A 27,890-nucleotide genomic window follows, 5' to 3' on the forward strand; every position below is an offset into this window, starting at 1 on the left:
TCTTGTTTGTTTTTGAAATTTTGTATTCGTTTTTGTTGTTTTAAAATATGTCTATATAGGGTTTTTTTTCCCTCTCAGATTTTGTGTTAGTTAATTTAGTACATCACGTTAAACTAAATGACAGTGAGAAATGTTTTCTTGTGAAATAAACTATTTTTTAAATATTTTATTTCAGATATATATATTTTTTATATAGTTTTAGTTAACTATTATAATCCAGCTTGGAATCATAGTCTAAAGCTTAAAAATCCGTGTCCGTGCCCATCATACACACTATGCGATTTTCTAGTATGAAATCTGTCGACTCAAATCTGCAGACTGACTTTGACTTTAGGCAACTGGCAGACTGTAAATTGGGCAAAAAGTCCAATCTGGGCAAAAGTTGTGTAGTGTATAACATTAGCCCTAAGTATTTCACTTCAGTTAATTTAGCCAAAACAAAGTCAATTCAGTCAAACTTAGCTTTGTAATTTCAAAATTTTTCTGTCAAACACTAGACTTTTTAAGACATAAAAGTGAAATTGTTGACTTGATGACATCATCACAATATTTGCATAATAAATTGCAATTGGTCTTCTTCTGTCAAAACCCTCTCAGCATAAAAATTGTACAGAAACTCAACAAATACATTTTATTTAACCTTTGTTTCAGATTTGTTTTATATTTTGTATATATTATATTTGTATTATAATGTTGCATGTGCGTGCACTTCCAAAGTGTCACAGCTCCAATAAATAGAACTATTTTATTTTATTATTAGGCATTATATTAGAGTTAGATGGTTATGGCCATGTGAAGGAGACTAAACAGCTCATCTTAACAGCGTGACATTTTTGCTTTAAATTTAACTCTAATCTTTAAAGGGCTAACTAATCAAACTGTTAAAAAGTTATCAGGAAATGTTTAAATTCTGTTGAAGCCATATCATTGATCAGGAACATGTGAGCATTTTGTTTTGTGTTTTTCCCGTGAATTTCCCGAATGTACAAGACTTCCTATAACTGCCGCTATATGTAAATAACTAGAAGAATAACAAAGTGCAGTAAACGGTAAAACTATCTGTGCTACAGTGAAAAAAAAGACAAGAAAATTCTGTAGAAATCATTTTCACTCAGACTTTGCTAGTCATTTTCACAAACAGTTCTAAAGAAACAGTAACACATTGAATTAAACATTAAATTCTTACGTAGAAAAACTTAAACGATCATTTTCACTGATCAAATAATTTTTACAGTGTATAAAATCTATGTTTATGACTGTTTTTGTACAGCTAAAATAAAATTTCTGGAAGCGATAAAGCCTTGCACGTTCAAGTTATCTTACGTTACAAATAAGGTAAATACAGTGGGGCCCAAAATAGGATTCAAAATCAAATTTAAACCTTGAAAAAAACAGATAAAAAATTATAATATTTAATATTTTATAATTAATATGTAATATTCTGTATTATTTCTAGGTGACTAATAAGCAGGTATGCAAATTGTGACATATTAGCGGTACATTTGTTTAATTAAATTTGAAAAATGAATTTTAATAGCATTAATGATTATGGAGTCTGAACACTTTTTCCGCATTTGTTACTGTGAACGAAATCCTGAGGAATTATGAAAAAGGATATTTAAAGATGATCAAATGTATTACATACACTGAGAATAGTACGGTTTTATTGGTGGATGAAAGCATTAGACTGCAAAAAATTATTCATCTTGTCTTGTTTTCCAGTACAAATAGCAAACATTATATACAAAATACACAAGAATTCTTAAATCAAGACATTGCTATTCTGTGGATAGATTTCTGAAGCCACAAATATTCTGCAAGGACGATAAGGAAAACTTCATAATGTCAGGGTGAATGAAAGCCTCTGAACCTTGACACAGGGACAGTCAAATCCCTAAAATGCTTAAGTGCTATGCTGTAAGACACTATAGACGAGGTATATATAGCTGGATTAAATCACCACTCTCTCCCAGACAAGTCTTGATTCAACATGTTTAGATCATTATTTGTTGGATACAATCTATACAGAGAGCCATGGTTGTTTATAACAGCTCCCATGGAAACTAATTTCACCTGATGACTGATCTCTGGGGAGTGGCGTTAAACCATTTTGGTCGGCGCAGGCCATTGTGAGTCGTGTCCATTCATAAATTGTTTTAAAGCCATGGGATGGTTGTGGTACTGGGAGTGCTGTGAGTGCAGGAACATCCCTGAACTGTGAACGAGAATCACACACACACAGATTCACAGATGTTTCTCTTTCTTAGACTAAAGAATCCCACTTTAGCTAATTTCATTTTCATTATTAGTCCACAAACAGCTTCCGAATTAAACGAATAGTCCACTCTGAAAATGTTGTCATTTACTCACCCTTGTGCTCCGCAAAACCCATTGGATTATTTTGAGGTTGTGTGGCAAACTCCATACACATGCTCCATTTGACGATATTCCAGATCCTCTGATATCTTTGTGTTGAAGATTAGATGGAAATGTATGCACGTCAAGACGTGTTGCACCCGTTTTGACATCAGCGATGCTCACAAATCATTGATGTCAAACCTGGCGTGCCATATGAATACATGTAAGTGTATGAGATTTGGTTGCCGGTAGCCATTGGCATCCATAGTAATTGTTTCTGTACTATGGGGACCAGCACATTCTTCAAAATATCTTCTTTTGTATTCAGAAGGAGAAAGAAAATCTTATAGATCATACAGGTTTGATTAAATGATGACAGAATTCTCATTTTTGGTTAAACTATTCCTTTAATATAAAAACATTTGCATCCAGCTCATAAATCGCTCATAATATTTCACTATATTGAATATTGCTCGACATATCAGCATTAAAATTTAATGCTGATATTTGAAGCAATATTCAATATAGTGAAATATTATGAGCGATTTATGAGCTGGATGCAAATTAATGACCTGTCATAAATTAATTTCTATGTGAACTTTTATAATCTTAAGGACAAGACTGGTAATATCAAATTAAACTGTAAAAATATCAATCTTGTTGCGCTTAAATACATATTTAGGCCTAAATTTAAGATTTATATATTTGGAATGCATATAAAATTCCAATTCATTTTGGTCACACTTCAACTTAAACTAAAAAATAAACTTAATGTGATGCATACTAAAATACTAATAAATTGAATTTCTTTTAATTACTCAATAACCAGCTTTATATATTTATCATCAACAAATACAATATATTAATAAACTAATTTATATATTAACTAATTTAATATTCCTTGTTCCACAGCTATTGCCATATTTTATCCATGTTCATACTTCTTAACTGAATAAATGTAATTGTTTTCACAATGAACAGATTCATGCTGATTCTAAGCCATCTGAATGCATGCATTTAAAATTATGATTCTTTAAATAAAATCAAATAAATGCAAATTGGTAATGAATAACTAGGACCTGTTTCTTACCAGTCATTTTTATGATTGGAAACTATGCATTATGTTTGTTAATTTATGTTAAAACTTTTTAATTGAAATGTATGTGCATAATGAATTTTATCAGGCATAAGAATTATTTTCTGTGATTGTACCTTTGAAAACATTCCCTAATATATTTAGTTTGAGATGCCACAGTATTTAAACATATTTTTTCCTGCCAGATTGTTTACAATCTTACTAAAATCTGTCGAAAAATCTACAGGACAAGGCACTCTTCTTTGTGTGTATGACACTAATCTCACATTGTGTTTGGGTTTCTATGAAATGAGAGTGTTGTGATTCGAAACAAGAGGCCGAACTTTTGTTCTGTTTTTTGGAAAGCAACGACTGTTAAAAAAAAGAGCCACTGTAGCTGAAGGTCTGAGCAGAACTGAACAATTTTGCACTCCTATACGCTTAATCACCGCCGTCAGTTTATCATCCGTTATTAAGATGAAGAGACGGACCTCCCTCTCTCTAATGGGAGGTCAGATTGAGCGCTGGCCAGAAGACAGGGTGCAGGTGAGGCTATGAAGAGGGAAAGCATGAGAGCAGCCTCACAGCTGTGCAGGACCCGAACATCTGCAGTCAGAAAAATGAGCCATGAGTGTACACGACCTGCTAATGATATAAGCGTTACCATTAGACTTTGAAAATATTTGGGAGATGTGTGTACAGGAGATAGAAAACCGCTGGGCCTGTAATACAGCCTTCAATCCAGCATTAGCTGGAAACACAACAAAAGATCCAGAATCACTCCAGCAACTCTGTCTTTATTTACTCACCTTTATATTGTTTCACATGTTGGTCCTGCATGAGTTTCTTCTGTTGAACACAAAAGAAGATATTTTGAAGGATATGAATAAACAAACAGTAGCCATTGACTTCCATTGTATTGTAGTATTTTTTTAGTATCCCCCCCCCCCCCTTACATACTTATGAAGCCAGTGAGGTCCATCAGCTGTTTGGAAATCCACATTCTTCAAAATATCTTCTTTTGTGCTGAGCAGAAGAAAGAAACTCGCACAGGTTTGGAACAACTTGAGGGTGAGTAAATGTTTTTCATTCATTAAGATGTCACTTTCTTTCCTTAAATATGGTGAGAAAATTCTATATAACAAGGAAAAGTGAGCCTGTCATACAATTTCCAGTTAATTAGCCCTCATTTTCATTCACTTTACAACAGTAATTTTTCTGCTTATGGTGTCTTTTGTTAGTGGGAGGCTATTTTACTGCCTATTTAAATGTCTCCATAAATGTTCATTGAGCTCAGTGGTCACATTGTTCTTAGTCTAGTTAAAACCATTGTAAATTAAAATACATAATTAGATATCATCTCTAAGCAATGATGGTGTGTTTCTAAACGTCATATCATGATGACAAAAAAAAAAACTTAAAAAAAAAGTTAAATAAAAACATCATGCACAAATAGAATGTTTAATAGAAAGCTTGTTTCTGCCTTCAAGTTAAGAAAAGATTAAGATTAAAATAAGTAAACTCATACTGCAAGACGTGTCACATTGTGATATTTTAACTAGCAATTATATAAAAAAGAAAGATAAAATCACATTGTGTGTGATATAAAGTTGCAAGTATCAGAAACATACAACACAAAGTCACTATTACAAAAATCAGTTACAATTTCAAAAACTAAAAACACATTCTGAAATATTAAATTATTATTACCAGGAAAAAAGTTGTAATTGTGAGACATGAATTTAAAATTGTCTTTTCTTTTTCTACTGTAGCACTGTATTTCAATAGATATTGTTGACATTAAGTAACTTTGCATCTACGTGTCAACTAGAAGTCATCAGACAATCAGTAGACTATCTGCTTAATATCTGCTAACACTTTATTTTAATGGTCCCCAACAGACACTCTACTTGCAAAGTACTTTACAGGTGCATCAACTCTTTCTACTAACAGTAAACCAACAGTCTACTAACACTCTAATCAGAGTTAGCTGGCATGTAGTTGCAAAGCTACTTAATGTCTTATAGTAAAATATATAACAAATGTGTTTTATTCACATTATTTGAGGTCTAAATACATGGCATCTTTTTTTTTCATTTTGACCTATTGTCATTTTCTCCAAATAAATGCTCTAAATGGCAAAATTTTTAATTGAAAACAGGAAGAAATGTTATCACTGGTTTATCAAAAATAAAACAAAAATATCACTTAAACACGTAACTATAAGTAAATCCAAAGAAACTGATCATTTGTGCTACAATTTTTTTCCAGAGCTGTTAAAAATGATTTTACATAGTTATAAACAAAAATTATTGGAGTACATTTTACAAGAAAATACTGATTCAGTCGTTCTGCTTCAAATTTCACATTTAATTCAATGTGTTATTTGCCGTTCTTTTGTAATTATTTATTAGCAGTTTCCAAGTGAAAATGGTTTCAAAGTAAATCTTATGCCATTTTTTTTTTTTTTTTTTGGTGTATATTTTTTAGTGTTATATAAACATACATAACATATAAACCAATCCAAAAGAAATAAGTGGAATGTGATGTATATACGGTGGCCGAAGAAGTGCAAAACAGATTACAAACAACAATTCAGAAAATAAGTCAGAAAACACAATGACAAATCAGAAAACCGGAAGAGGTAGGTATAGTTTGAGACAGCGCCATTGGTTTGGGATTACACACTGCTTACTGGACGAGACATCTCTCAATCAACGTATAAAGAAAGAACCAGCCGAAACACAGCAAAGTCATGGTAAAAAGTTCAGAGATGGTTTTAAAGTAGCTTGGTTTAACTGTATTGTATGAATTGCGCTTACTATGGAATAAAACATACGGAGTGTCTATTTACACTTTATATAAATAACCTGCCTTTTTGGCAGTAATTCTGCTCTCCAAAGTGTGATCAAGATAGTCAACACCTTAATAGCAGCTGTAATTAATCAGCTCCAGTGGCGCAGATGATTAAGCGTGTGTGTCGGCTATTTGATGCGATTGACCCGGGTTCAATTCCACCCTTTGCCGAACTGATAATGAACTTGGATTTGCACAGCTTGTAAGTTAACAATGGATCTGTGTAGTAACAGCTGCTCTATGTGAAATCACACACCTGATGGAATTTACCGCTGATTAGAGAACCGGCTTTACTGACATGATGCGCATTAATTATCGGCCAATATTTAGCATGCACCCCTAGTGTAAATAGCATATTGCTAAAAATACAGCTATTTTCACTTAGTGTAAATAGAATCCATTGATACTTCGAGATTTGAAAAGGGAGAAAAAAAAAAGTTCAGCAAAAGGTGGGATAGAACCCAGGTTGATTGTGTCAAAAAGCCAACAACATGCACTTAACCATCTGCACCACTGGAGCTGATAAAGTTCAGCTGCTATTAAAGTCTTGACTAGCTCGATCACACATTGGAGAGCAGAATTACTGCCTGCCAACCTGGCAACAAGGCAGGTTATTTCCACAAAGTGTAGACACTCCGTATGTTTTATTCCATAGTAAGCGCAATTCATACAATACATTTAAAGAGAGCTACTTTAAGATCATCTCTGAACTTTTTACCATGACTCTGCTGTTTTTCGGCTGGTTCTTTCTGTATGCGTTGATTGACAGATGTCTCGTCCAGTCAGCAGTGAGTAATCCCAAAACAATGGCGCTGTCTAAAAATATACCTACCTCTTCCGGTTGTCTGATTTGTCATTGTGTTTTCTGAATTATTATTTTGTTTTTTAGATTTGCATTTGCGTTTGTAATTTGTTATTTTGTTTTCAGAATTGTAATCTGTTTTGCACTTCTTGGCCACCGTATGTATACCACTTATCATAGAACTTTCTCAGGATATCCTGATTATATCTAAAGATGTTTTTTAGCTATTCATCTCCAACAGACTTGAGGCGTCTTCAGAGATAAAGTCAGATTTATAGTGATATTGTGTCTGTGTAAGGCTATTGTGAATAGCATGAAACAGATGGTTTTGGTATCACTTGGAATATGATGACAGATTTATAATTATCTCAACGCAAGCCGTTTCTATTAAGGCCGAATGAATCTTTAAAACCATTTTTGGACACCAGTGTAGCAATGTTAAATAATATTTCAAATCTAACATCTGCTCTGCTTTAGGAACATTTTGTAGCATATTCTTGCTCCTGTTAATAGACAAATATTCTGAGATTTATACTTTGTTTTTCAATTCCTGGTAATATTTACATATACAGAAAAGATCCTCTCGGCATTTTCAAAGTAAGCACAAGTTCACGCTGCCAAGCAGCCAAAAGAGAACCAATTCGAATGGTCTAGAAAACCACCCTAACTGAATTAGTAAGTTCCTTACATTGAATATCTGAATATTGCAGAATGAATTTGCAGAAAGATACGAGAGGTTCAGGAGAAGAAAATTCACTTTCAGGACTCAATATCTACAAATGGTCCATGTTTTCGATGCCGAGTTTCGAGACAAGAATCCTTTAAAAAGCCATAATATCTCCTGTGGGGATTTATGCCTCATCGTTTTCTGCAGACGTTGCATCCCAGATGTTTGTGTGCGAGGATCTGTGTGTTCAGTATAGGGTGGGGATCGCGAGTGGTCAAATTTGAGAAGTTTGGTTTCAGTGTATTGGATTCCCCCCACTCAGCACTCCGTAAATTATTCAGCTGCGGGACTGGCTTGGTTTAGATTTTTATTAGCTAAAGACCAACTTCATATATTTCTCACTCTGAGTTTATCTCCCACTAAACAAACTCATCTTTTACAGTGAGATGTGGATGATTTTGGTTCCTTGGACAAGTAGTGTAATTAAAAGCATAATAAATCAATGGTAGCATAACGCTAAAACCCAAAACTAAGTAAAACAAGACAACGCAGGCTACGATAAATCCACAAACACCACAAGTATGCTAATGTTTACTACAAATTTAACACTCGCAGCACAAATGGCTGAAATTCCATTAAGCAGAATCACTGAGTTTCTAACCAAGGTCATATTAAAGTGATAATATGTTTTCTTCCAGCTAACGGCACAGTCTAAATTTAACCAATGGCCATTTTAGGCTGGTATTTGTAGTAGCTTTCTTATATTAGCTTGCCCACAGTGCTGCCTATTGAGTCATTTAAAACACTGGTATTAAGTCCTAAAACATAAGTGAATATGGGTCAACGACACAACAGAGTTCACAATAAATAAATAAACAGTTTAAATGTGCCGCACTGTTAGAAATGCAGTCTTTTTATTCATGTTGGTTTCATACACTGCAAAAACATACTATTTTGTCATGTTTTCCAGTACTAATATCGAAATATTCTTAAATCAAGTTACATTTACTTTGGAAGAAAAATGATGTAAGATATTAAGTCTTGTTTTCTGAAAAACTAAGTGAGTTAAATGCTTAAAACAAGAAAAAATATCTGCCAGTAGGATAAGATCTTGTTATCCCTTTGAATTAAGTTTTCTTTGAATTGACCCTGCTGGCAGAATTATTTATTTATTTTTGTAACATAAAATCACTTCATTGTTAAACATTTTTCAGAATACAAGACTTAATATGTTAAATAATTTTCATAAATGTATCTTGAGTGGAACAGATTTTGTCTTGTTATGGAAAACAAGACAAAACACTGAGGAACAAAATATATACACCATATATATATGTATATATATATATATATATATATATATATATATATATATATATATATATATATATATATATATATATATATATATATATATATTTATTTATATGGTGTATGATTTTTAAAACCATTTTACAAAAAAAAAAAAAAACAGATTTAAAACATATTTTCCTTACACACTGAATACACATAATTTAACACAATTTAAATCAACTTTTCAAGGTAAAAATCCTTTTGCAAATATCATGAATTATAAATATCTTTCATTTTTGGTTGGACCACATGACATGCCTTTGAAAGTTTTTCCAATTATTAATAAGCAGTGAAGATGTTTTGTTATATATTTATTTTCTAATACTTTGTCATATTTATATTAATTTCATTCTTTTAATGATTTATTTTTATTATGATGATGTTCAAGTTGTAGTATGTATGTACTGATGTACAACATATATTTATATACCATATATTTAGTATTTATTTTGACTAGAAGAAATTAATGAAAAAAAAAAAAATAATTATCTTGTGTTGCTAAGCTTTAAAAAGCAAACAAACATTTTACAGTAATGCACTTACAGTGTAAGTATGAAAGTCTAAGTGGCAAGTTATTCCGATTGAAAATGATTATAGTTCATGGTTTCATTAAATGCACACTCAGGACATCCATCTAGTTCATAACGTCCATTAGGGTAACTAGATAGAGGACATCAATAACTCTGTCCATCACCCACCCACTCCGAACAATCACCAGCCGACATAAGCAGCTATAAATCTTCATTGTTTATCAACACACATTTCATTCAAGTCACATCTTGGTAAGGACCCAGCCGAATAAAAGTCCCGCAGTCACTGCCATTAAAACTAAGCATGTGCTGTCCAACAGGCCCTTGAGTGGCTTATCAAAATTCCAGCTCTAATGGAGAGAGGCTTTTAACAGGCTCTGATATCAGAAACATTTCTGAAAGATGGCATCCATCAAAGCTGACTGCATAAATCTCAGGTCAGGGTTGAAGAGACTGTCTGCTGCATGGTTTATGAAGAAAACAGCTCCATGAATGTCCCTCTCTCCCTTCTGTTCCACGCATCTATCACGGAGTAGTTTGTTGCAGTCAGGAACTGCAGAATCGGACCCTTGACATGGAAGAGTGATGCCCGTGACGCACGAGAGCGCCGGGTCGATGCTAACTGTTTTTGGGCTTCCGCTGAGACTGAAGACGTTTCTACTGTTAAAATGCTGAGCAAACTGCTTTCTCAAATCTCTTAATGCAGTGGCTGCTATATGAAAGCAACAAGATATGGATACAGTCTTTTTTTCTTCTTCTGCCAAACCAAGTAGCTTTTTGATTTGAAATTCAGCACTTCTGACAAAAGTGGACTGGTATTTCAACTTATGCTTTCGATCGGAAGCAAATCGAGCCAGCGAGCTAATCAATAAAAGTGGAGTGGTCAGCTTCTTTTTACTGCAAACTCATTAGAAAGGAAGAGGCCACAAGAAACTGCAGGACCAATACTTCATATTATAGACGGCTTTTTGTTTTAGAGGTGAACTGATCATTTTTACACTATTAAGGAGCAAACTAAGTTGCATAAATAATGTTTTTTTCTCTTTCTCTCAAAAACTATCCTCAAATTTTGTAGTAAACTGTGCTAAAATGCTAAAAACACAGTATGTTTAAATACATTTCCCTAATTTTCTGCTTTCTCAAGATTTGCTGGAAATAATGAAATTATTAATTGTGGTTGGAATTTTATTGTATTAACATTATTATTTTTTCTTTATATTCAGCTCTGACGAATTGAACTAAAATAATGTTATAAAAATATAAATAACTCTTTCTCGCTCTGTGCATTTAAGTTTGGTGATATTTACAGAAGAAGTTGTTTTGCAACTTCAATGTTGTGATGAAATTATTAGCAGATTGAAGGTCCAGATGAATACACATCTGCTAATTTGGCTCTTAGCCTCATGGATATAATCGACACTTTCTTGTGTCTCTGTGGTTGTCAGCAGGGAAAACACCAAAGCAAACAAATCAATCTCCAAGATTCTTGTGTTTTCCCTGCTTGCTCCAACTGCCGAAACCAAATAAACTGCAAACAGCTGTTTCTCACATCTCATTAATTATTTAAAAGCCTCCCAGTAACCGCTGTGCTAATCACCTGTAAATACGGTCCAGTCAACTCAGCGGGTCTCTAATAAAAATCTAACACCTTGGAAAAGTCTTCACTGTGGTGATGATAGAGCTGTGCTGGTATTAACACATATATGAGAAGATTCTCAGGCACTGTTTGAGTTCCAGCTAGGAGTTCGCCACACATCTCTACTTCGTGCCAGACAAGACCACCCCAGAAACCTGTGATTATAAATACTCCCTGAATAGAACAAGTGGAAAATACTAAAACAAATCTATTTGAGGCCCGGACCCCTAATATGAACTAAACTGCTCAGACAAATTAACTAGGGGGCACTGGCTGTATTTAGTCTTACAGGAATATTTTTGTTTTATGGTTTCAGATTCCAAAATACGAAGATATGCATGCATTTGAGATGATGACTGATTGATGTAATTATGAGAGTATTGTAAAGTATGTTAGAGATACTTTCCGGTAAACGGTTTAAAAGCTCCACCTTGTGGCTAGAACAAGAACTCACCACAACGAACATGTGCTATACTTGTGCATTTAATAAACATATTACACTATTAATAGCACTAAAGCTTCCACTACTCCAGTACATTAAGAATTTACTTTGATACTTGCTAAAGACAGAGTAAACATGCAAATCATGAACAAGTGATATCCAAGGGCTTTTTTGAAGACTTTTAAGAAACAATAAAAAGAACACGTGTTCAGTTTTATTTCTCGAGGATCTTTAGAAATCAAATTATATATATATATATATATATATATATATATATATATATATATATATATATATATATATATATACGCCTTTAAACATACATACAGTGTATTGAACATGTTTCGGTAAGCTGTATAGGGTTTTCAGCAAAACTAGTACACAACACCTTAAAAAGCAAATATGTAAAATCCTACTAATTGAAATATCATGTCACTAATCTCGCAAACAAGTAGCCTTTTACAGTCATTACTTTTGTCGACTAATTCCACTTATGTTTATTCTGATTACTATGAAACTGTTCAGCAACATACAGCATTTTTTTTGTGCTTCTGGCTTAACTGCAAGTTTTATATCTAGCTTAATAAAGTTATTAGTACGTAATTTACCCGAGTCATGTAAGCTACACACATTTTGTACACATTTTAAAAAGTAAACTTTGAATTTCAGTGACTTTCAGGTAAGTTCAGAACTTTCTGAAACCGTTTCATGTTTACAGGTGCAGTATTAGGTTGAGAGGCATTACACTAATGTATATACCAGTACGTTGATTATTTAATAAGCCATGTTTTAATGTCATAAATGCAGTAAAAACAGTGACATACATGGTGCAGCGACTTCTTCAGAAAACACTCAAACTTTCAGAGTACACCCAGAGATCATTTTATTTGAGCAATATACAATATAAACACATCAAATACTAGGGGACATTATCAGGTCACAGCTTTGGTGGTCCTGTTAGTCTCCAGCCTTCCATTTTTCCAATCTTGGTGAACATAGCCAAAGTTCCCAGACCGATGCAGGCTGTGGTACCTGTGATAGCACTGTGTGCTAAACATAACAAAAACACCAGCAAACCTCTTTAACCTGTTCTTTCAAAAAAAAAAAAAAAAAAAAAAGACACCAAATGACCTTGAATAATATTGAAAACCGTGTGATTATTGTACTTACTTCGAGCCCCGAGGAAAATACCCGAAGCACATCCACCAATGAAATAGTTGGTAGGGTCGTCAGGTGCATCTCTGGCCTGTGCACTCAGACAAGTGGCCATTCCAAAGATGGCGCCCATGGCGGCTGAAAAGGTAGCAAACAAGAATAAATTACAGAAGCAAGTGTGTGTTGCCTTCTGATATACCTGATTGTAAAAAAAAAAAAAAAATTTTCATTAATGCATCTACTATTCTGACATGTAACAACAAGGCCAATACAAGCAACTGTAAAAGACACTATTTTAACTTCTATTCAACTTTGTATGATAAAGGTGAAGGTGCACTTAAGGCTAAAGTTGAATCACAAAGGCTGCATCAGAAATTGCACACTTCCCTACTATATAATAGGTGAAAAAAATGTTATGTGAGAATAGTAGCATGACTTAATTCACAGCATTCAGTTGGTAAAAAGTCCCGTGTGTAACCCCAAATATATAAACTAGGAACTTTTAGAATCATATATATATATATATATATATATATATATATATATATATATATATATCAAAACATTTAAGTGTGTGTGTGTGTGTGTGTGTGTGTGTGTGTGTAGCATTGTAAAATTAATTTCACAACATTTAAGCACACTAATCCCACTCATTTCTTATATAAGAAATATAATCATGTGAATAATTAATAGAGTACGGTTTTACCATGATTTACAGAAGACACCCACATATTTGGACATTTTATTTATTTCATTTGTTATTTAAAACATAACAGCAGACACTTTAAGAATTTAACATGCTTCATGTATATAAAATTACGTTTGTGCATTTAATTTGATGCAGACACCAGAAAGGGTCATCTCTACTCTTTCAGTTTGATTGAGTCTTACCCATGGAGGCAGTGCCTGATGTTGCTCTGGTCAAAGCCTCAACAGCTGTTTCAGGTGGATATGCCACAATGTGGTAGGCAGATCCTACCAGCCCTGCAGAACAACAGCAGCAGCAGCTTTATAAAGCAGACCATGTCTAGAGACAGCTCCAGAAGCACTTTCCTAGTTCACTAGTCATTATGACAACCACACAAAACTACCATCAACGTTAGGCATGAAACAAATAAACAATGGGAAAGTGATAGCAGCCCTGGAAGTCATATCCCAGAACACTTTATAGTTAAATAAACCAACCAACAGAAGTCAAAAAACATGAAAACAAAATACTGATGAGAATAGTGCGCTGATTTGTTGTTCTCTGTACATGCTAACAGCGTAACGTTAGCCTGTAGCGCGCATAAGCAATGCACATTTTTAAAACTACGCTAAAAGGAGCCGTTAGAAACCCTACAGTCCTGACAGCCAGCAGACTAACCGATGGCAGTGGCTACTTTTGTGGTGATCCATGTTTTAGTAACGCAGTCTTTGCCCTCTTCTAGATCCCAGTAGCCCATTTCTGCATCAAGGACGCGACTGGATTATCGCGAGAGTTCGCTGAAGTATTCTTCTTCTTTAGAATGTTGGCGCACCATAAGCGATTCCGCCACCTACCGTTTATTTTCTTTCATGGGTGAAAGTTACACATCTTTTATTTTGGGGTCACACACTGCTGTATTTTGATGGGAACAGCTTGTGTTCCCATCTGTTTTTTTTTAGTTCTCTATCATCTTGATTCTCTCTGTATTTCATACATTTTAATATTACATGTCCCAATTCAATTAATCGCACATAAGGCACATTTACCTGTATTATGTTTAACTATTATTTATAGTGATGCATTTAGTCCTGTGTGTCTAAACTGTAATCGTGTTAAAACCCCCTCTTCTTTCCTACATCTTCCAAAATTGTATATTTCTTTGACTGATGAATTAATTTAGTTAAAATCTTCCTTTATCAGCAATATCCCATTTTTTTTATGCTAACGTTACTCTCTTTGAAAATTAGATTTAATAATTGATTTAATTTCTCCTCTTCTTAATGGAACTTAAATCCTTTTTGTGTTGCCCTTTTTGCAAGCTGATCTACTATTTAATTTCCCTTGATTCATGAGCCGGTATCCAGCTAAATTTAACATCACCCCCTTTTGTCAGTATTTTGTTGAACCATCTTTTGCTTTAATTACAGCCTCCTTTAGTCTCTTGGGATATGTCTCTGTCACTACTAACTTTGCACATCTAGACTTTGCCATATTTGCCCACTCTTCTTTGCAGAACTGCTCAAGTTCAGTTCAATTTGATAGTGGCTGTTTGTGGACTGCAGTCTTCTAGTCATTCCACAGATTTTCAGTGGGCTTTAAGTCTGGGCTCACATAGTTGATGGTTTGCTTCAGTTGGACTAGGACTGATACACTCCAGGAAAGCTCTTTTCATGCTGAGCTGATCAAATAAAAATGATCAAAGATCACAACACAAAAAATTCAAATTGCCATTTATAACATTAATAACTACACAAGATACACATGATTTTTAGGAGGGGGGTGATCCTTTTTCCAACTTGGTGATTATGTTTTTATTTTTCTCCTGACATGTTGGTGTTATATCTTTCACTTGGACGTTATAAGTTGCACTGAGTAAATACAGCTTGATAAAACAAAAACTGTGTCCGTCTTCATTTTAGACTTCAAAGCAACAAAATGTTATTATTTCAAAGTGGGGTGATTCTTTTCTATACCCACTGTATGTATGTATATATACATATTGTAACAAGGGGAGCGTAGCAATGCATTTGAGGATCCAGATGTGTGTACAGGCAGGGTCAAACAGCAGTAAACAGGTACTGAGGCACTGGGCATGGTCAACACAACGGGACGAGACTGATAACACTGGACTGGCCATCACCAGTGTGGGGCTTGCTGGAGACCATGGTTGGCTCCCTGCCCTCAGCAGACAAAAGAGTAATCCAAGAAACAAGCAATAGTCAGGGCAGGCAGCAAACAATCAGAAACAAGATAACAGTCCAGGGTCAAAAAGCAAGGGAAGGCACACGGAAAACACAGGAACTAGGGCTAAACAATCCTGAGCAATGTGAAAGCAAAACCAGGCTTTAAATAGGGTCAGACAGACGAGGTAACAAGACACTGGTGAATGCAATCAGTGATGATGAGTCCAGGCAAAGGATTATATATATATATCATTTAAAATGTCTTCTCAAATGGTCTGATGTGATACAATACTGTTAACTGTTGCCATAGAAATTGAACATACAACTCTATCTGGTCTAACATCTTCTGCCTATTGTAATGCAATCATTATGGCAACTAATTCAGCTGTTTATATTTATTGCAATAGTTTCTTCTTGACCTCTGTTTTCTAATGCTGGTGTGGATCTAGTCTTGTTCACACTGTTGCCATGGTGTGGAAAACACTAACGTTATATATTAAGTTATATATTAAAGTTAACTAAAATTAAAACCACAAAAAAAATAAATAAATAAAAAAAAATAAATAAATAAAAAAAAAAGTAAAAAGTAAAAAAAAAAAAAAAAAAAAACGAATTTTATTTCTAATTTTCACTTTTTTTAAATTCTACTAAAATTAAAATAAAAATAAAATAAAAAACTACAACTGAGATAAAAACTAATAAAAATTAAATAATAAACTGACAAGACTAACAAAGACATTTTTACTAAATTAACATGAAAGCAGTAAATATAACAAGGAAATATAATAATAATAATAATAATAATAATAATAATAATAATAATAATAATAATAATAATAATAATTAAATAAAAATAAAAACAAAAAAACTGAAACTTACTAGCCCATTAAAGACTTGTTTTTATTTTGATAAGAAAAGTGATAGCCTATGTCAAAGTAGCCTAATAAAATATTCAGCAATGGACTTTTTTTTTTCTTTTTTACAAAATGAAACGGGTATATTATAAAACGTGAGTTAGGATATCAGTAGCTGAATTACAAACACACACAAAAACACACAAACAAATAAATAAATATTCAAAGGGCGATAGTCTGGACGAAATAATTTGATAAATGTAGAGGCCCAAAAGAAGCATCCCAGTTTGTTTGGAGGAAAGTGCAGTTTGTAATCACTGCTGTTTCTCTGTTTCGGCTGTTCTGATTGGCCAGTAGCTCTAAATATCATTTCCGGGTCAGCAGCTACAGGTTGCTAAGAAGTTGGTGCAGAAGACACGTCAGCTGGCTGGAAAACCAGCACAAACTGTGACACCTGCTCATAAAGCACAATGTCATAAACCTCTGCGCTGCATTTAAACGCGCGCTGCCGAATGTTACAGTGAAGAAGAAATCGGCTGCTGTAGCGTCTCTCGTGCTGAGATTGAGAGCGAGGTCAGCATCACTCAGTCTGGACTCATCCGACACGACCCACACGAGATGATCAGACCAGCAGCGCGGCGGTGTCTTGGATGAGAGAGCTCACCGGATCGGCGCTTTTGTCTTCCGCACCCTGCTGGACATGTCGTCCCCGTCGCCGGTGCAGATCAGAGAGGCGAACGCGCACCTGGCGGCGCTGCACGGGCGGGTCACGGACCTGGAGCACAGGCTGGAGGAAGCGGAGAGAACCGTGCGGGAGCAGGCCGAGAGTCTCATCCGCAAAGATGAGCAGCTGAGAGCTGCCACGCAAGAAATCACGGAGGCCAAGGACAAGTAGGGGAAAGAATATATTTACTGCTTTAACACAATCGTGTCCTTCTGTAGATGCCTAATATTTATACCTGACATCAAAACCATGCATTTGCTAAATCAGAAAGCTCAATGAAGCTGCTGTTGGCGACTTTTGCATTAAAAATATCCCTTTAGTAAATAAAGCAGATTCCTAATCACTGTGGTCTAGAGACCACTCCCGTCACTATGACAGCTCTTGACTGTTTAAATAGCCAATCAGAAAAAGAGCTGCTAATGTTGTAAAGGGGCGGGGCTTGTTTTCTTTTTCTTTTTATAAAATAGATAACTTGCTAGGTGTTCTGCATTAGGAACTGCATGCGGGACTCGTCACAGCACTTAGGCCTACATATGCTTGCTCTTTTGTATGTGCGAGAAATGCAAGATGGGTGAAGTGATTGAGGAAACTTGTTTGGTAACAGTTACAGTTACATTTAGTCATTTACCAGATGCTTTTTTTTTTTTTTTCTCGAAGCGACTTACAAATTAGGAAAATAGAAGCAATCAGAATCAACAAAAGAGCAACAATATGTAGGCCAAAGTAATGTGACAGGTCCCGGTTAGTCTAACGGAGAACACGTAGCAAGTTGGTTTGTTTGTTTTTTAATAATAATAAATAAAAAGAAAACAAGTAGGTAGAATAGAAATAAAATAGAGAGTGCTAGTGTTAGAGGGTTAAGTGTAGATGGAAGAGATGTGTCTTTAGCTGTTTTTTGTAAGATGGCTAAGGACAGCAAAAAAGCTGTTTAGTATGTAGTCCTAAAACGCAGGAAGGAATTAAAGGAATAGTTCACCTCAAAATGAAAATGTTATTACCACCAGGCCCTCCAAGACGTAAATGAGTATGTTTCTTAATGGGAACAGATTTGGAGAAATTTAGCGTTGCATCACTTGCTCACCAATGGATCCTCTGCAGTGAATGGGTGCCGTCAGAATGAGAGTCCAAACAGCCGATAAAAACATCACAATAAACCACAAGTAATCCACACCACTCCAGTCCATCGATTAGCATCTTGTGAAGTGAAAAGCTGTGTGTTTATATAAAACACAGTTCCATCATTAAGCCGTTTTAACTTCAGACTGTCGCTTCAGTTTACAATACGAGTCCATAATAACGCTTCATCCAGTGAAACAGCCCATCCCCTTGTTGTCCCCTCACATCAAATTTCACTGACACATTTGTTCAGAACTGTTTTGGAGAGTTTTTCACTTGTAAATGGAGCTTGATTTGTGGATAATAACTTTTTCACTGGAGGAAGTGTTATTATGGATTATGGAGTCATGTTTTAGCCTGAAGCGACAGTTTAAAGTTCTTAAAACATCTTAATGAGGGACTTAATTATGTTGATGTTTAAATCATCTGTTAAAAAAACAAACCTGACTACACCCATTCCCGCTAAAATAACCACTTTACATCTAAATAAAAAATTCTGCATTTCTCAAAAAATATGTTCTACATCTTGGATGGCCTGAGGGTGTGTCAATGTTCAGCAACTTTTAATTTTTTAATGAACTAGTCCTTAAACATTTTTTATTTTTATTTTTTTGGTTCCATTGGTTTGCTGCTTCTTTCATTTTTTTAAGATGTGACAAGGTCTGTGGTTAGAATTACTTGAAGAAACTGTAGGTTGCTGAATTATTCAGTCATAATTCAAACATGAATTTTAAAAAGATATGGATTTTTCTTAATACTTGAAGTTTACTTAAAAATCAAACAGCCGTTTTAGTGCTTAAATAGCAACTGTTTTTAAAAAACAGCAGTTTCAAAGTTCATATTTGAGGTATCACTGTATAGTTTATCTTGAACAAAACATGAAAATCTCTTCATGTAATATTAACCAGTGAATTTAAAGGGATAGATCAACCAAAAATGCACACCCTCATGTTGTTCCAAATCTGTATGAATTTCTTTTTCCATACTATGTAAGTCAATGGAGAACAGCAACTGTTTGATTACCAACAATTCTCCAATTACAGAAGGAAACTCATACAGGTTTGGAACAATTTGAGGGTGAATAAATGATGACAGAATTTTCATTTTGTGGTGAATGATCCCTTTAATAAATCACCATCTGCCTCTCCAAATAATTATTAGTAATTTCCTGAGGGTGAATTAGCCATCCAGATTGGCCTACAAATTAATGTTATGACTGAACCGCTCTATTCTGATTGGTGCATAAATTCCAGCTTTAATCAATAAGGTAATTTTCTGAAAATTACATTTTTCTCTTTGTTTTTCATGTAGAGAGATTTTCTTCCTCCACGAGAAGCTTTGTCAATCAGAGGAATCCATCCATAAACTCAACCAAACGATTAAGGAAAAAGATTCTCTAATCGGACAGTTACAACACCGATGTCAGTTGCTGGACAGCATTTGCAAAAGCCGTCCATTACTGGACAGCATGCTGGCCCAGATGGCCGAGGCAGAGAGGATGGGGCCTGTCATTGACCTGGGGAAGCCCACGACCAACAGCTCTCTCACGGACGGAGAGTCCAACTGCAGCCTCTCCAACCACAAAGACTTCTCCCTCAGCGAGGACGACTCTGACGATCAGGAATTAGATGGGGTTGTGTTTGGGACCACAGTATGAGAGTCTCAGTTCAACTGCTCCTCGTCTCAGGTTTAGCAGCCTGTGTGTTTTGATAGTTACAACTGATTCGATGTCTGGTTAAAAATATCCATTGTATCATAATGCAGGTTACTGGAGTGTGAATGGGATTCTACTGTAAAGAGAGAATGCCTGGTCAATTCTAGTTAAATCTATGCGCAAATTGATGCAAGTATGCCACATATCTTATAGATTTGTCCCTCAGACCTCTTCAGTTCTCATTACTGAATGGAACAGGAGTGTTTTTTTTTTTGTTTTTTTTTAAAGGTTCAGTTTAAGATGGTCTAACTAGTTTTTATTTTGGTTGTTAACTTGTTTTATTCATCCCTTTTTAACTTTAAATTTGCATATGCTCTGATATTTTTCTCAGCTGTTTATACCTTATGGATTTATTGCATTACCTGAATATTAGAGAAGAATGTTTTAAAAATGTACATTGTAATTACCTGTTACATGCAGTCCATCTGCATTTTTTTTTTTTTTTTTTTTTTTTATCCAGTCCTGTTTTACAAAGAGCATCTGGGAAAATGTTTTGGAGATGCAATATACTCTGAAGTTGCATGTTTGCTGTTTTGTTGAAGCCTCTCGGTGAACAATTTCAGCAGTCATTGACAATGTACAGTACATATGATGGATTCTGGTTTAGCTTAGATTTTCTGTCATGCATATGTGAATTTTAGTTGTTACATTTTGTTGTTACAAAGTAAAACAGTGCCTAAAAGACTCATGGTTGCTTGTTTGATGGAATTATTTATTCAGAAAAATTCTAATAAATTATTTTGTTATTCTTCAGTGCTAAATATCTAAAGTGTGTACTTTTTCCTCAGAAACACAATACATACAGGAAATCATTCAAACTGTAACGGTAGGGGCTTTTTTTTTTTTTACAAAACATTTTAAAAATGCTTTTAAATTTTGGGTTGGGTGAACTATCCCTTTAACTGCACTTTTTTTTATCCCTTTACACATGCAAGTTCTTTTGGACACCTTTTTTTTTTTTTAAATAATCCTTAAAAATTTGGTTTGTTAATGCATTCGGTAAAATAAGGAAACAGGAACATTGTTTTTACAGCGTTAATTAATATCATGTTTATTTATGACTATACTATTGTTTACTATTTGAAATTAACATTAATAAATGCTGTAAAAAATATTGTTCATTGATATTTAATTTTAGCTGTTACCTTAAAGGGATAGTTCACCCAAAAATGTAAATTTGATCTTTATCTGCTTACCCCCAGGGCATCAAAGATGTAGTTGACTTTGTTTCTTCAGTAGAACACAAACAGAGATTTTTAACTCAAATTCCCATCCACTTACATTATATGACTGACAGACTGCAACAGTTTGAGTTAAAAATCTCTGTTTGTGTTCTACAGAAGAAACAAAGTCAACTACATCTTTGATGCCCTGGGGGTAAGCAGATAAACAAAAAAATTTTATTTTTGGGTGAACTATCCCTTTAACTAATGCTAACATAGAACGTTCCTGAACAACTGTGAAAGTGTTTTCCTCCCTTGAAGTTACTTCATATTTAATGTTTTGTCCTGGAAACTCATAATAGATGTCAGTCGTGGGAGTAATCCACAAAACAGGAGTTTTTGAGATACCCCACCACCATTGTGCCGTTGAGCGAGACTCTGAAGCTCAAGGCTGCTGTTAGTGACAGTCAATGTGACACAGATCGTACGCTGTAATATAAGGTGCATTGTATATAATTAAAAGATCTGCAGTGAAGTTGTTCCCTGAGAGCCTTCCTTAATAAAACAGTTAGCACTTAAAATAGAGCTTCACCAGATAAACAGAGCAAATCCAAGCAAACCAAAGCTGTTCCCATCTACAAGCTCATGGTTGAGAAATTGTAAAAAGAGTGTAAAAGCACTTGTTTTTGTTTGTTGAATATGAAGCACGTTACATTTTGAGATGTACACATAAAACGGCTGTCCTCACTGTTATTTCAGTTTTAATGTGATGCCAGTACACACACACACACACACACACACACACACACACACACACACACATATATATGGTATAGGCCTTTCACAAAATTAATTTTGTTGTTCTTGACCATTTAATTCGACCTAGCAAAATCAAGTCCATGCAAGCCTGTCATATTTTGCCATATTTATTTAGAGTCAAGCTGTGGAAGCCAGATGGAGGGGAGCCATAATGTAGTGAATGAGTGTACCGATGATGAGGCATTATTCATGTACAGCGTGTCATAAGTCCTGTTAAAGATGTGATGGTTACACAATATTTTCATGTTTGTTTTAAGAGTTACATGTGGTTCTGAACAACAGCTTGGTAACTTTAAATATTGGGGCATGTCATATTTGTCTTGCTAGTGCCCTGTACAGAAGTGTGTTTGCTAACATTTTTCTCCACAGATAAAGCAGTGCCTAAAAGACTCATGGTTACTTGGTCAATGGAGTTATTTATTCGGAAAAATATGAAATAAATCATTTTGTATTCTTCAGTGCTAAATATCTAAATTGTGTACGTCTTCCTAATGCTTTGTGCGAATTATGGGAGTAACATTCCTGCCAAAGGTTCGCTCTATAAATGCAATACGCACTTTCAAAAACTGGGTGCAATGAGGTAACTTTATTCACCCTTCAACCACTGAACATTAAAATAAAATTTAAAAGTGTAAAAGAACTAACACAACAGGCCATAAATTACCCCTAAAGCTGGCTTATTTCAATATAAGGCATGTTAAATATCACTGTAGTAATATATGTCTTTATTATGTAACATACATTGCCTTATAAATGCTCATTATCTGGAGACTTGATCATATTTCAAGTGTTTATAGTGTGTTTTAAGTGCATAAGTGTTTTCTGTCATTTTGACAGATGCTATAGAAACATAAACACCGCTAATGAGAATGAGAAGTGTAAAGGGGAGACAATTACATTTTAAAGCATCTGTGTAAAAAACAGAAAAAAAAAACCTTTTAGTGTTTCTTTATAAAGTGACATCGCCAACTACTGTCCTTGAATGGATAATACAACATTTTTAGTTGTTTTTGCGGATCTGTGTGAGCAGGGATCATTTTGATAATCTTGTCATCTGTATGCACTTTCAAAGATACATTGGTACAGCAATATAGCCCACTAAAACAAAAGTTTTTCCTCTTTCTGAAAAGTTTCCCGTACAGACGACAACATTGTCAAAATGATCCCCATTCAGTTACATGACTGTGCCATTTTTTGGAAACCTGTTTCAAAGTTTAAAACGATACAGCTATTGTCTGTGTGTAAATGACAAAAAAATCAATTTGTGAAAAAGTGATGCATATTACATGTTTGCAAAGTGTTTCTTTACAAAGTGGCATTGCCAATTACTGGCCTAGAATGCATAACAGCATTTTAAGGCATTTATTTTATTTGATTTGATTTTATGATTTGAAAGGGGTTCAGTGTTTCCGGAAATATCTCCTATAATCTATAATGCAGAAGGCTTGTTAGGAAAAAGGTGGATATGCAGGACATAACTCAAATCCTAATATTAAACAAATTAAATTCAGGCAAATCAGAGTACAAATTCATCTTTATTTCAATATTTAATTAGACTTTTTTTTACATTACATTTTTTTTTTTCATTTTCATTAATAGGACAGAAACTTGTCAGTAATTATGTTGCATTAAAAGTGCTTCTGTTGCACTGCCCTCATACAGACTCAGTGGAGAAAGAGACTTTATAATGCATCTTTAGTGGAGCAGGACTTTCCCTCTACCAATGCAGTTATGAAACCCTTTGGTGCCATCAGGGCCTACAGGCTGGCGCACAACCAGGACACTTAAAGACCTCATTATCTGACTGGGTGACACAGAGCTGCCCACCTCAGGCTGAATGACCTGGGCGGCATTTTTACGTCTCTGGACCCAAGGACTGCTTGTGAAGCCCAAGTCATCTGGGGAGAGCTCACCCGAGCCCTTGCACTTGCTGAAGGAGGATGTACCAGCTACAGTGGGCGAGCTGCTGAAAGGATGGGTGGCCAGAGGAGAGGTCACATGGCTGCAAGGAAAAAGCTTGCGAGGCAGGAGGGGGCTTCCTACAGGACTGCCAAGGGGATTCCTGTAAGGGTCGGAGCGGAAAGTCGATATCCGTGGGATGGCAAGGGGACTGCCGTAGAGGGCCTGAGGGCGGGAGACCCTGCGGTTAGGCCGGGGCGAGGCAGGGGCAAAATCGGACTCAGAAGAGCTGCAAACAGCTGAATCCTCCAGAGAATAAAGAAAGCGCCTGGATTTTCGGTTTGGCTTTTTTAAATTCTCATTGTCAATACCTTCTTCAGACTCTTCCTCTACTAGGCTTTGGCTCCATCCTGGCTTACGAGTTCCACGGCTACCCAGAAGGACCACACAAATGCCCCTTCCTCCCTGCTGCTGCTCTTCCGCCTTCAGGGCTTCGTAGGCCTTGCGTGCACCCTCCAGATACTCATATTCCACCACAGCACACACTTTGCGCCCCAGTTCAAGGTGTTTCTTAGTATAGCGTTTTAACTCTGTTGGGATCTCTTTTCCTGGGCGCAGAATGCGAAGAGATGAAATAGTGCCGTAGGGAGAAAACACCCGCATTGCGGCTTCCATGATGCCTAGCTGCTCCACACCTGGTGACCTGTTTACCTCGTCTTTGACCGGACCAATACACTCCAGGAAGTTCCAGGCCAGAAGTAGCTTGCTTGTGGGAATGCACAAGAGCCAGTCGGGTACTGGAGTCCTTCGTCGCACCTTGGTTTCCATCTCATTCACTTCCAGCTGTGGAGACGATCTTGCGGCCACCATTGTGGTGCGCCAGTCACGTGTGAGATCTCTAATCTGTGAAAACACGAATCAAAGCCCTAAAAAAATTATTGGAATATTAAAAAAAATTAAATATAAAACACTTAACTGGCAAATGGTAAGTTCCCTTACTATATACCATAAAAACTTTAACAAAATCAAACAGGACATGGTTATTTTAAAGTAAAACACTTAAATTTGCATACATGCACACACACACGCACATATACATATATATATATATATATACACACACACACACACACATATATACATATACATACATATATATATATATACTGCATGTATCTCTCCATACACACAAATTCATGAAACTAAAATAAGTGAAGTGACATACAGCCAAAGTGCACACACACAGCAGTGAACACACACACGGAGCAGTGGGCAGCCATTTATGCTGCGGCGCCCGGGGAGCAGTTGGGGGTTCTGTGCCTTGCTCAAGGGCACCTCAGTCGTGGGATTGCCGGCCAGAAATAATGCAATTATCATTAACAACATAAGATGCAACATAAAACTCTAATGTACATAACTAAAGAAAATATATATATTCAATTATACAGAGAGAGAGAGACCTGGGTAGTAATTGATTACATGTAATCTGGATAATGTAATCAGATTCCAAAAATCCAGAAATTACAGTACATTACATTTTAAAATACTCATAATCAGACAACAGTTATTTTATTTATTGCATGATTGCATATTCACACAACAGCAGTAACAGTCATAATTTGTTGATTCTCCCTAATTCTTTTATTTTTTTCATCTTTGAAATGTTCCTTTCTAAAATAGCCTATCGCTAATATACATTCAGAAAGTCCAGTTTTGTGGAAGACAGCTTTTGACAACTGGATTTACAAAAAAGTAATTCTCAACATTTCAACAACTACTGATGAGCACATTCATTTTTTTCTGAATTATCACTCAGTTGGTTATTTAATTACTATGTCTTTGGAAGGCTTTTGTCTTTCAAACACATTAAAATGGACTAATTTGCATTATTTCTTATTTACTCGTAATGCAGACATTCCCAAACTTTTTGTCATCTAAACCTCTTTCATCTCATATTTACTAGAGGCACCACTGAGATTTTAAAATAAATATTTGCATGTTCACGTTTCTCTGACGTTGGTTAACGCATGGTCACATGAATAAAATATTTAATCTTTTTTAGTAAGTGTTTCATTTGATTTATTGATATTTGTTTTTATGATTTAATTAATTGTTAACTTTTCATTAAATTCATGAATCCCCTGCAGTTCCTTTATGAACCCCAGTTTGGAAAACCATAATGTTTAATGCACTTCATGTTGATAATTACAATTAATGGAATATATTTTCTTACTCTTTGTATTTTTACATCATTAAGGTACAAGATTATCCTATTTAAATCAATGTGACAAATGAGTTTGGTCAAAATTAATCCAAAAGTAATCTGATTACATTACCGAAAAACTGTAATATAATGGATTACATTACTAACTACAACTTTTGTCATGAATTAGTAACGGATTACAATTTCTAAGTAATCTACCCAGCTCTGTATATGTATATATATATATATATGTATGTATGTGTATGTATGCGTGTGTGTGTGTATAATGTGCACAGCAGGTTGGTATTTTAACATGATCAGTTAATGAAATGTTTTGTAAAACTTTTTTTTAAAACTAAATTTAAGTACAAACTTTATTAAAATAAACTTTATTTCATTATGACACTTCAATCAGATGAAGATGTTGGTTTTTTTTTTTTTATATCTCACCTTCTTGAAAGATGTCAGAAGCTTCAGACTAACATAACCCATCTTATTTCTTTGGACATGTTTTAGCAGGAAAGCATCATCTGCTAGATTTTCATCAGAAAGGTAGTTCTCCAGCTGGGCAGCAATTTTTTGTGTCAAATCATCATTTGGAGGAATCCAGAGTTCCCCATCACAGAATTCCTCCTCAAATACATCAATCAACTCCGTTGAACTCCTGAAAAACAGTTTTGTCATATATTTTCAAAAACATTTCAAACTTATCCATTAACTTACCCGTCCAAACTATCATCAGTGTATGAGAACGGCCCCTTTGATTGCGGAGTGTCTTCACAGTGGAAGATGTCAGTAAAACCGGGTGAGGACATGCTGTTGACAGATTATTTTTATAACACCGACAAAGACTGAAGTTTATTTGACTAAAAGTTAAAATTGTAATTAGTAGGTAGGGTAGTTAAACTGTTGTAAACAGCCTACCTGACGTCTTCCCTGCACGTTTCCCCGTACACCGCCACACATCACCTGAAGACAGGTGATTCTTTTTACAATACTGATTTATACGTCCTTACGTCACAATTAAAAAAAGAGGTCTACTGGGCGACGACATGCTTGCTCTGAAACGACCGAGGGTAAATTACAAATTCATAATTAAATCTTTCAGATTTTCCTTAAAACACATTTTCAATTTTATGAACGTTCCAAAAAGGCTATAGTACATACGCACATGCGCACTGAAGGCAAAGCGCCGTTAGGAAGCATAAATAAAAAAAGACAAAAAAAAAAAACAAGATCTTTATTTTTTATTTTTATTTTTTGCCGTAACCACCAAAAATAAATACCCCAGCCGTATTATTTACACTTAACCTACACTTAACCTCTCTTAATTACTCAATTACAAATAGACTCTGTTCCCACGACCTTACTAAAACGTTTAATGTGTGTGTTACTTTGCGCCCCATGGACGTTTGGAGACCCTGCATTTTGACTTTATGCAAACCCACCTTGAACCCGACTTGTGTGTGTACTGTGAGGGATGAGGAATCAAGATTAAGTGCAAAGTGTATTCCAAATGAATAGGTACCACAGGGGATCCGTGAGGCGGTAGTGCAGGACTACACCCCCTACTATGCTTCCTGTATATTAGAACTGTTAACACCCCTCGCGTTTAAGACAAGTTTTTCCTCACGTAGCCTATGTGGCACAGAA

The 27,890-nt window shown here is 35.1% G+C and overlaps 3 protein-coding genes and 1 long non-coding RNA gene across 4 annotated transcripts; 1 reads left to right on the forward strand and 3 right to left on the reverse strand.

Moving 5' to 3' along the window:
- Positions 1–2,863: 2,863 nt before the first annotated feature.
- LOC122146717 lies at positions 2,864–6,347 on the reverse strand. Its single transcript, XR_006161233.1, has 4 exons — positions 6,122–6,347; positions 4,394–4,459; positions 4,243–4,282; positions 2,864–4,039 (listed from the first exon to the last, which is right to left on the reverse strand). It is a non-coding gene; the product is annotated as an uncharacterized LOC122146717 (long non-coding RNA).
- A 6,230-nt stretch (positions 6,348–12,577) lies between these two features.
- On the reverse strand, positions 12,578–14,400 carry ndufa11 (NADH:ubiquinone oxidoreductase subunit A11). Its single transcript, XM_042766112.1, has 4 exons — positions 14,241–14,400; positions 13,766–13,858; positions 12,890–13,012; positions 12,578–12,769 (listed from the first exon to the last, which is right to left on the reverse strand). The coding sequence occupies exons 1-4, from the start codon at positions 14,317–14,319 to the stop codon at positions 12,657–12,659; spliced, it is 408 nt and encodes a 135-aa protein (XP_042622046.1). The 5' UTR covers positions 14,320–14,400; the 3' UTR covers positions 12,578–12,656.
- Positions 14,401–16,907: 2,507 nt separating this feature from the next.
- Positions 16,908–20,906, forward strand: LOC109075439 (vimentin-type intermediate filament-associated coiled-coil protein-like). The gene is made up of 2 exons (XM_019091343.2): positions 16,908–17,490; positions 19,751–20,906. Exons 1-2 carry the CDS (start codon positions 17,300–17,302, stop codon positions 20,094–20,096), a joined length of 537 nt encoding a protein of 178 aa, XP_018946888.1. The 5' UTR covers positions 16,908–17,299; the 3' UTR covers positions 20,097–20,906.
- Positions 20,907–23,651: 2,745 nt separating this feature from the next.
- larp6b (La ribonucleoprotein 6, translational regulator b) lies at positions 23,652–27,770 on the reverse strand. Its single transcript, XM_042766113.1, has 5 exons — positions 27,686–27,770; positions 27,162–27,206; positions 26,961–27,053; positions 26,688–26,901; positions 23,652–24,937 (listed from the first exon to the last, which is right to left on the reverse strand). Exons 3-5 carry the CDS (start codon positions 27,050–27,052, stop codon positions 23,831–23,833), a joined length of 1,413 nt encoding a protein of 470 aa, XP_042622047.1. The 5' UTR covers position 27,053; positions 27,162–27,206; positions 27,686–27,770; the 3' UTR covers positions 23,652–23,830.
- Between the last annotated feature and the right edge of the window lie 120 nt (positions 27,771–27,890).

This window comes from Cyprinus carpio, chromosome A11, assembly GCF_018340385.1.
Source record: "Cyprinus carpio isolate SPL01 chromosome A11, ASM1834038v1, whole genome shotgun sequence".
NCBI classification, from domain to species: domain Eukaryota; kingdom Metazoa; phylum Chordata; class Actinopteri; order Cypriniformes; family Cyprinidae; genus Cyprinus; species Cyprinus carpio.